General features: G+C 37.2%; 1 protein-coding gene across 1 annotated transcript; it reads left to right on the top strand.

Moving 5' to 3' along the window:
• The first annotated feature begins 1,339 nt into the window (after positions 1-1,339).
• Positions 1,340-2,147, top strand: LOC131303680 (chaperone protein dnaJ 11, chloroplastic-like). Its single transcript, XM_058330664.1, has one exon. It carries the CDS (start codon positions 1,400-1,402, stop codon positions 1,877-1,879), a length of 480 nt encoding a protein of 159 aa, XP_058186647.1. The 5' UTR covers positions 1,340-1,399; the 3' UTR covers positions 1,880-2,147.
• The last annotated feature ends 8,995 nt before the right edge of the window (positions 2,148-11,142 follow it).

Genomic DNA, 11,142 nt, shown 5'->3' with positions numbered 1-11,142 from the left:
TTCCCTTTTCTAATTTTAGCACAATTTTTCGATAGTGAAAAATGAAATTAATTTCCGAAATTAATCCACATATGGAGTCAAGTTTTAACTTATTGGCCGACACTATCATAATATATATATGCATTTAAAAAGAATCCCCGAACAAGGTGGATAGAGAGTAGTACTCCAATTCATCACTCTGGATAGGAGTAATTAATTCCTTGGCTGAGTCAGCTCCGGACCCCACCAGACCAGTACCACATCCATCCAAACCAAGCAGATAAGCATTCCGAACGGGAATAGAATTTATGCACCGCACGTAGGATGCCTATCTTTTGGTTGGGTTTTAAAGGAGGGCAAAAAGGTAATTTTACGTACTAACTCACCTAGGCAATTACTGACTAGGAAAAGGTATAATGGACCCTTTAAACAAACACACACATACACACACACAATACCCAAACTCCCGATGTGGGAACCAGCCCAGCTGACGCAAGCCCAAGAGCCTCGCCACTAAGGAGTGGCACCACGACAGAGGGCCCAAGGGACCTGCACCAGAAGTCAAGCACCCAAACCACAACGGATGGGCAAGACTTGATTGCTTTGAAGGATGGCAAGAGGGTAATATCTTTTGGTTGGGTTACTCATCTGTCAAGATTGTTTGATCGATGAACGACAAAACTACGTAATTGATGATGTGTAATACTACAAAGCAATCGATCTAACTCCTAGTCTCTTGACCAATTGGGGCTAGTTCAGTTGAACATGACTCTTGCATCTCATTGGGAGGTTATAAATTTTAATTTTTTCACATGCGTGTGGGTGTTCTATCCTCATATGAGATTTTTCTTTTTTTCTTTCTATCCTATAATAGGCTTATTTCTTGTATTCGTTGAGTTGTTGAGCTTAATTGTTTCGTGAGCTCTCAAAATTAATGTAGTATATCGGGTTTATACTATGTACTTCATGTATAATGAAATGATCTATACTATTGATTGACGGAAAAAAAAAAAAAATTAGTCCTTTCATTTAGAGTTTACTTTAGATAGAGGTCTCGATATATTTAATTTCTATGGAAAAACTTAAGGTCATTGGATATCATTATCTATTCAGACGAATCATTTTATCAGAAGAGGAATAATCAGTCTAACACTCAGACCATTTATTTATCTTCAGATAAATGTGATTAAACCAAACTTTATCAATCTCCAAAAAATTTGATGTTCGACTTGGACGTTAAACATATCGAGCCCTACAACATAAACGGGTTCGATTATGAAATAGGACCGTGAGACTTCCACTTTGCGTCGCATGAGAGATCATTGACTTGTTTATTAATTGTTCAAACCCCCGCGGTTCAGCCCCGTTCCGTTGTATATAAACAGTGTCTCTACATCGCCTCCCTCACACATCAATCACCATGCTCTCCCCTTCTCTCTCCTCTCCATTTCCCCGATCCTCATCACCTCATGTTAGAATCTCCGTCGACCGCTCCCCTCACTCGCCGCCCTCCATCGGCTTCCGACCACCACGCGCCGCCGCTGCGGCTTCTTGCGCCTCTCCGTGCTCATCGCTGTATGAGGTTCTCGGAATTTCGATGGGGGCCTCCTGCCAGGAGATCAAGACGGCTTACCGGAATCTCGCCAGGACTTGCCACCCCGACGTGGCCTCCGCCGTCGACCGGGAAGGCCCGTCGGCGGCCGACGAGTTCATGAAGGTTCACGCTGCCTACTCTACCCTGTCCGATCCCGGAAAGCGGGCCGATTACGACCGGACTCTTTTCCGGCAGTACCGTACTGTTGGTGCTTATTCCGGTATCTCGGCTTCTCCAACAACGGTGATGTCGAGGTTTTCAGGTTACTATACTCCTCGGAATTGGGAGACGGATCAGTGTTGGTAACGAGTAATTAATCAAGTTGCGCGAAAGCTGACTCGGTTACTTAATAATAACCACAAAACTAAAGATGGATTGAACTAACTAAACAGCACGAAGAGTAAAGACAACACAGTGCTGAGCAGAGGCACGGTCACTATACATCCACATTTTGTACAGAGTTTAGAATGTGTTTTCTTTTCCTTTTTTTTTTTTTTTTGGAATTGTATAGTGTTCCGGGCAAGTTTGTGAGCACAAATTGTATCGGTTTTTTTGGTATGATCTTACAGGAGTCTGTGTGTGTGGCCAGAGGAGTTTTTTGAGGCGAGCTGAGTCGAATTTGCGAGCTCTCAAACAAATAGGTTCCTCACAAGCTGCCAAGCTACTACTAATGGGGTTACACTAGAATGTGTTCTTAGCAGTAACTAACTGAATTCTGAGCTGGGTAGGAACTTGATTGTTGCAAATAATTTGGTTTTGCCAACAATTTTCTTCTTCTTCCTTTTTACAAGGACCAATAGTTCCTTCAATATTTGTCATAATCTATTTTTGAAGTGGACAATTTATTAACATTTTTTGACTCAGAATACTAAATTCATACAAGAAGGGAGGCAGGTTTATCTTATCGGTACAACATATGACACAAACTATCTTCTTTTTAAGAAATTGATGGCTGATAATGGATTTTGTTTTTCATTCAAGGGTCAAAAATTGGTTCCCACAGTCCAAGATATACCGCCGGAATGCGTCCAATCGGCTTTACAGTTGTTGAAAACGGTTTTTCATCAACGATACCACAAAAATGTGATGCCATGCCAGCGCCATATCTTGATCCCTCTGCTCGTTATTGGCTTCCTTTTTTTTTTTTTTTTTCCTGATAACTCGTTTCCAACGAATGAACCGATAAAGTAGAGGGACTAACTTCACAAATAACTAGTGAAGCTTAATATTCAAAGTCGAGGTCGTATAGACCGATATAACAGCTAGGCTATTTAAATTTAATGGGTGCAAAGCCTCGTATAGATAATCGGAATGAAGACAAACCAGGCCCAAAGTCCGATTAATGGGATGCTTGTGTGTTTGTAAAAGTATGGTAATGATAAAGGAATTTGGCATGGCAGTGAGCTTACACCAAGGACTAAAGGAGTGGATAAATAGAAGCCACAGTGATGAAAATTATGAATCAGGTAATTCAACCTTTTTAGTTTTTCTATCTCTACCCGAAATTAAGGTTCCGTTTGGAACTTAAGGAAAGGAAAACAAAAGAAAGGAAAAGAAGAGAGAACGGAGATAAAAGGAAAATTGAAGGAAAAATTTACTATTCACTAAACTTAAAATTTTTTTTTTTTTTTTTTCTTTCTCTTCCAACCAAACATTAATAAAACTTTTTTTTTTCTTTTTCTTGAGTTCCAAACCGAGCCAGGTGAACGAGGGTGACCCGGCCCATATGTATAGGCTGTGGTGATTTGATATGCCAGACAGAAATTGCAAATCTTTCCCTTTTCTGTTTCGATCGGAACATTCTTTTGAATTGGGAAAAAAAATACGACACTAAATTACGTAAAGGTTGGAAGAAGAAAATACGAGTCCAGTGACGTAACAAAACCGTTGATAATTACTCCTAAGTCCTAACAAATAGTCACAGCATGTGCCACCATATGTTCCAAGAGTGGAAGAAGAATTAAAATATAAACATTCAACAATTCTCTCTCTCTCTCTCTCTCTCTCTCTCTCTCTCTCTCTCTCTCTCTCTCTCTCTCTCTCTCTCTCTCTCTCTCTCTCTCTCTCTCTCTCTCTCTCTCTCTCTCTCTCTCTCTCTCTCTCTCTCTGAACATTCAACCCTAGAGCTCGGCCGAGCTCTGCATGGCTCAACACTCTATTTCCCCATAGTAAACGAGCAGAACTCTAACCAGCTCGATCCTCTAAAGCTCGGCTCGCTCAGCTCAAAAAAACTCAGCTTGTTTAGTAAATGAACATAGTTTCATCTCATTAAGAACTTGAGTTTTAGGCTCATTTAGTAAACAAAGTGAACTCGAAGAACTCAAGTTTTAAGCTTGTTTATTATATAGTAAACGAAGTGAGCTTGAACATTACAAAGCTCAGCATGACTCGGCTTATTTGCACCCTATGCATAAGTGTAATGACAAGGAAATTGGTATGGCAATGAGCATACGCTAACGAGTGGAGAAAAAACTGCAAATCTTTGGTGTGTTCAGTAACCTTTTCAGTTTTTGTTTTTAAGAAACTACAAGTAGAAACATGTTATGTTTTCATAAAAACAAAAACAAGAAGCATGTTTGATAAAAATTTGTGTTTCTCAAGAAAAAAAAAAAGGGGGGAAACACATTTTTGTAGTTTTCATAATTTACAAAAGCTCTAAAAAAGTTTATGAAAAACAAAAATGTAGAAACTTGTTACCAAACAAGCTTTCTTCATTTGTTTTTCAAAAAAGAAAAAACCGAAAACAAAAAGGTTACCAAACGCTTCCTTTACATTTTCCATTTCGGAACATTCTTTTGAATTGGGAAAAAAAAATCACGACTAATTATGTAAAGTTGGAAAAATTGGGCCCAGTGATGTAACCAAACCGTTGATAATGGAAGAATAGTCAGTGGCATGTGCTACCATATGTTCCAAGAGTGGAAGAAGAAAATAACAAAATTGATCAGCACTAGAGAGTGGAAAAAATTGCACGGAATTACTAAAACATACTATACTCCACGTAAAAAGAAAAAAGAATGTGAGGACGAAAAGTATACTCCATTTTCTAGGCATTGGCGAAAAGACATTAAAGGACTAGGATTATTCTAAAATCTGTCCAAATGGGTAGGATAATAGGTACTACAAAGTTATATTGATATCCGAAAAAAGTGTATTGATATTTATGAAAGTATATTAATATCTGTGAGGTATGCATTGATATTCGAATTTATTTAAAATTATGTGTATATTATCATCCGCCTAGTGGGCGAAGGTTAGCAAAACCGAAAGGATTACTATGATTCAAAAGTCAAGCTGGGCATGTTTGTGGGTATCTATCGGATGATTGTTGAATTTTTTGGTGCCTTTCTAATTTTATTTGTCTTTTAGTGGAAGAATTGGGTGTTTTTAGGTCATTGTCGCGTTGTGTCTCAATGAATTATTTTTTTCAATCGATCGGTATGTAGTGCCTCAATTGAAAATTTTAAAAATTAATAAAAAAAATTAGCCGTTCAAAAAAAAAAAAATTGAAATGTGATTGAGTTAGGCAATAGGCATTGGGGTCTTCTATTATTTGTATATAATAATTAGATCACGTATGAGTCATGTACTGAAAGGAAACACTCTACCTATTTAATGATTAAATAAATTTTAGTAACTCATTTCTTTACTAAACCAATCTTTTATTCTAGGGAACCTTATAGTCATTACTTCCCCACATCTTTCTCTCTCTAAAAAAGAAACAAATTAAGTCAACGAGGATGCGAGAGATGATACGTCTCTCTCCCTCTCTTAAAATGCAACAAGAAATAGATAAAATAACGAGCCAAATAATTCAATTTATCATTTTAGCCAATTATTTTTCAATCAATACTCCAGTATTGCTCTCTGATTAGCAATCACCCTTTATAATATTAATTCATTTCTTTTTTTGCCTATTTCTATTTAGAGAGAGAGAAAGAGAGAATGCATTTGAAAACTAATAAACAAAACATGCCTTGTGAATTGTTAAGCATCTCCAACGGCCTAAGTAAATCTTGAAAATTAGCTAAAATGGCTAGCCCGCACCCCAAATAGCATACCTGGCCACCTCAACACTTGCATCGGCATTTTCTCCCCAACTCGCAAAGTAGCTAGCGTTGGCAGCCACCTCTCTCTCTCTCTCTCTCTCTCTCTGTCTCTCTCTCTCTCTCTCTCTCTCTCTCTCTCTCTCTCTCTCTCTCTCTCTCTCTCTCTCTCTCTCTCTCTCTCTCTCTCTCGTCTTCCATCGTCATTGTCATCTCATCTACCTCATTGCCTACACAAGCGAGTTATCCGTGCCTACTGCACTCCATACAATAATCCGAACTTCACAAATATCTCATGTTGCGTGCATAAATGATCTTGAAGTCATCAACAAATGTCTCTGACTATATTGTTTTTTTGTTCGACTATGCACACAAGGACTTTTTTTACTCGTGGTATAAGCAATAATTATAGGGTACTTAGGCTCCGTTCCAGAACACCTTCTTAAAAAATAAGTACTTATTTCATATTTTCAAACTAAAAAATAATGTAAATAAAAAATAATTTTTTATTTTTTTTGCACCGTATAAAATATCTTGATAAGATCTATCAAACAAGATCCATATTACTAGAAAAATTATTTGCGTAAACACATTATTTTTGAACTTAAAATTGCCTTCTTAAAAAATAAGTTCTTAAATTGAGTTCTGGAACGGGGCGATTTTTAATCTTATCATTTATATATGATTTTGGCATGGTTTTGTGACTTTTGTCGCGTTAAAAATTACTCCTATTTGACATCGTTTTAATTTCCCTAATGTTATATGAGACCCTCCCATATGAAGGCAGGGCATGGCGCTTGGGCCGGAGCTGTGTGTTGAGAGTTATTTTGGGCTTGTTTCTTCTAGAAAGAAACCTGTGTGGGCCTTGTCAAGGACCAGCCTGAAGCTGTTGGGCTCGAACACAATTCTTAAACTTGGCCACTTGGGCTTTGGAGTAGACTTTCCATGCTGGCCAGTTCAAGGAATTGGTTAAGCTACTTGAGCAAAATCATACACAAACCGTACCAAACATAGCCTTTAAGTCTCAGTCAACTGGGGTCGGCTGCATAAATTTGTTTTTGTTCAGTGAGTTCTGTCCATGACTTCCCTGTTCCATGATATTCCAAAAACTTAGATTACTGCCTCTAATGTCAGCTTTTGTCTACCCCTCTCGTTAATGTTAGTGCCTTTTTTTTTTTTTGCTCGGCAAACGAAACTTTTATATCACTCAAAAGGATACATCGAGCTGGCTCGAACACAGTAAGATTACACACTTTCTAGTTCGAACAAGAAAAAAGAACAACTAAAACAAAATCCTCCAACAGAAAGTTGGATGGCAACCATCTCACCACCCAATCAAATTACAATTTTAACAAACTGACTCCATCCAAAAAGATCCTAAAGTCGTCCACCGAACACACCTTTATGTTGAATTTAGCCTTTACCCACATTGCGACTCTAGTTTTAATCAAATCACCTATTTTCCCAGCACTTGTAGTTGCATTGTTGAACACGTAAGCATTTTTTACCAGCCACAAAGACCACAAGGTTGCGCAGAACGAAGCTTCCCACGCATGTTTCTCCCATTTCCTGAAACTGTTGTCACCCCACCAAATAAAAAGGTCTTCCAAAGAGAGACAGGGCACACACATCTCACATGCCACCAATCCATAATACGCGACTAAACCTCCCAAGAAAATTGACAATGAAGGAATAGGTGCTGAGATGTTTCCAAGTGCAACGAGCAAAACGGGCAAAAAACAGTTTGTCCCTCTGGAATTAAATTTCTGCCCAATAGCTCAGCTCTAGTGGCCACCTTGAATTGGATAGCCATCCACCTTAATGTTAGTACCTTAGACGATATAGCCATACTGCTCTTCCTGATTATCGCATTGGTCAACATGTTTAAACCACCTTCATTTATTTTCTCTCTCATCTTATCTTTATCGATGGGCCCCTACGTAAAGAAAATAATCCTCCAAGACAAATTATTCACTGGGCCCCAATTCGCTAAAGCGCCAAAAATTAAAGTGGGGCCCAAGATAAAATGTATGATTGAACATGTGATGTGATGGTGGAGAAGGTTGAGACAGCATCCCAAGTACACTAAGCCCGTTCCAGAACACCTTTTTAAAAAATAAGTACTTATTTCACATTTTCAAACTCAAAAATAATGTAAACGAAAAATAAATTTTCAATTTTTTTTGCACCGTATTAAAGATCTCATTAAGATCTCTTAAACAAGATCCATTTTGCATATTTTTAGATTTCAATAAACCCATTATTTTTGAGCTTGAAATTACCTTCTTAAAAAATAAGTACTTATTTGGCTTTCTGGAACGGGGCCTAGGCATTTAGTGTTTAGTTTTCTCTCTTTTCCGTGATGTCGTGAAATTAGTCTTCGTTGTTCTGCATCTAAGTATATAGTATTTTGGTGATTGGGAAGTAGTATTTTGACGCTCACACACCAAAAAAAAAAATTGAAAAATAGAGGCTACTAAAAGTTTACACAGTCGTCAAACGTGCAACGCTCTAGCATGAATTTAAATGCGTGTAAGCTAGTCCGGACACTAGTTATCAAAAGAAAGCATATACACTTCACATATATAGACATGTCTAAATATATCTCCAAGTCTATATATATATGTCTCCAACTTGATGTTTGCATGGTAAAATATGGAGAAGGCATTAATGGATATTCCACATGTTGAAAAGCACAGTTATGACTAACAATTTGGACATCTGACAGATAATATAGGTTATCTATAAGTGATAGCTAGAGTGGTACTCGTGTGACATATATGTCCATCAACCATCATGCAGCAACTAAGAAAACAAATAGCTGTCAATTTGTTTTTGATTCATCACATGAAGCCTGGCTGGCCTACTTCAACATACTCCAAATTGTAACCACTTGAATTTAATTGACACAGCCTATATATATATAGCCAAATCATATGCTTGTTGTCATGCTTCAGTTTGTTGTCTGGGAAAGGGCCATTTCTTCTTTTGGCTGTTCATAAGTATATAATTCCTTATAACGAAAAACAACAAGTAGAAGATGTCAAACAATTGTACTATGTATGTCATGCAAAACATACCCTTCACGTGGGCTCGACGTGTGCTTGTATGGTTCGGAGAGGCTTACATGTTTCATAGTTTAGCTGTTTTAACTGTTTGTGGGTTCATTGCTTATTGTTTTATCCAATGGCGGAGCTAGGATTTGACTAAGGGGGTGACATTTTTCGATGGAAGTTCACTAATAATTGTTGCATGTTGTTCGTAAAAATACAAACGGAAAATGTACCATTTAATCCGGTTTTGTCTTGAATTGCATTTTTCTGTTATAAAGAACAAAGGCTTGGTTCAACTATATCTAGCTCATAGCTAGCTAGTCTTTAAATGGAAGTCATTGAGATGGAGTATATGATCCAAATGATTTATTTTTTAAGTTGATATTTTTTCATTGTTTGTATAAAAAAAAATGAAGTTGTTCGAGTATTGGTACGTACCAAATCAACTTTCATTTGTGTAAAATAATTTTGTTTTTTGAAACAGGGATGATATGAACCACATCAACCCCCTACATCTACGTACGCCACTGGTTTTTGTCTGGTTCAATAATACCACTTATCCTAGTAAATTTTACAAACCTATCTATGGACCAGAAGCCTCTCAATTAGCTCAAGCAAAAACATGCTTCTACCTAGCCTGCTGCTTCTTTGTCTTCACTGATATTACTACTCACTTTTCTTATCAATAAATATGAGTGCCTTGGTCCTGAAATGGCAGTAGTTTTTTCGTAAATCCTATACCCCACTTAACATATGCTAACCAATTAAATCAAGAAAAATTATACTTGTTATTCACAAACACGAAATTATAGATTCATAATTATTCTTGTCGTGATTTTTTTTTTTTTTTGCAACAGACTTCAAATGTATTTCAAAACCATTTCAAAATGTTTGTGTGATCATTAATTGATCAGACTATGGTTCTTGAAGTTTCATCTTCAATTAATAATCACACAATTAATTAGTTTTTCTTTTAAAAAAATTCTTCTGGACTAGTTTCTAGCTTCTTTGTATAATTGATTGATCTTATCAGTCATTCTAGTACAGGAAAAGCAGAGATACTGCATCTTGTGCGTAATATATACTAAAAGCCGAAAGGAATCAAAGGGTCTACCCCACCGCTCTCGATATTCATCACTCCCCCATCATTAATTTTTTTTTTTTTGATCGGAAACAAATTTATTAAGGAAAACTTGACAAAAGATACATCAAGTTGGGGAAAAGGGGAGAGGAATCCAACCAAAAGTTCGGTAGGGGAGAATAATCTAACCAAATGTTGGGTAAAAAAAAAACACCCAATGGGACAAAGCCCAAAAAACCCCAAACCCTAACCCTTACCGTAACTAGACAAAACTTCTCAGCCACCCAACTGCCGTCCATCGTCACCCTGCAAGCAGAAAACCACCACCAGAACTTGACAATGGCAGCCCACGCCACCGCGAAACCCAAAAATGGCCAGCTCCCAAATCGGACCATTAATTGTCGAGACGGATGGTCAAATTGAGCGCTATGCTGGAAGAACAGTCATGATCAAATTGAAAGGTGGAGTAAGACTTTCTCGAAAGGAATGATGCCAAGAAGATATGGCCTAAGTAGAGATACCGAATGGGATTCGGCTTGGACCGACCCCCTTTCATGGGCCATGGCCAACCCATACGAAGAAGGGCTAGTTTTTGGTTGTTTTTCTTGCTATGAATAGGTACGTGTCATGTGGTAATAAAGCAAGGCATCAATGGGATGTGTGATGGAACATTTAGAAGAAGGGCTAGTTTGTGGTTGTTTTTCTTCTTGCTATAAATAGTTGTCATGTGGTAATAAAGATAGGCGACAATGGGATCTACAGTATCATGGAACATTTACATTCCAAATAATGCAGAGAGGAGGTAAAATATCAGACCATTCATTGGATTTGCCTCACTAATTAATCTCCATGGCCACTGTAGATTATTCCGATTATTATTATTTTTTTTTTGCCAATCAAAAAAAAAAAAAAGGATGAACTTTCTTTTAGTAGGAGTCGATTAATTAGCTCGTGTTTTGCCATGGTATGGGGCAGACTAAGGCGTTGTTTGGATGAAGTATTTATCGAAAAAATAATGGAAACATTAAAAAGGCTGATCATGTGTTAAAAAAAATTATTAATTGTATGCTTTGAATTTTTTTGGGGGGTAATATTAGCTTCCTGCCATGCATATTGGATGGAAAAAAGTTTCATGATTCGAATGTGTTGGAAATTTAAAGTTTTAAGATTTAAAACTAATTTTAATAAAATATGCGACTTTTTGAAGCTTGCCATGTCTCCCAGTGGTCTCACATGCTATATTTTTAGTAATTGGATAACAAATTTTTTTTTTTTATAGGTAACAAAATTTTATTAGAATTCGACAAAGGGTAAATCGAGACGGCCAAGTCTCTAACTACAAGAACTTCTTGAAGCAAAGAGAAGGACAAAAAAAAAAGTAAGTACTTG

The sequence above is a fragment of the Rhododendron vialii genome, chromosome 10a (assembly GCF_030253575.1).
Source record: "Rhododendron vialii isolate Sample 1 chromosome 10a, ASM3025357v1".
NCBI classification, from domain to species: Eukaryota; Viridiplantae; Streptophyta; class Magnoliopsida; order Ericales; family Ericaceae; genus Rhododendron; species Rhododendron vialii.
This window is presented reverse-complemented; position numbering and strand designations above follow the sequence as displayed.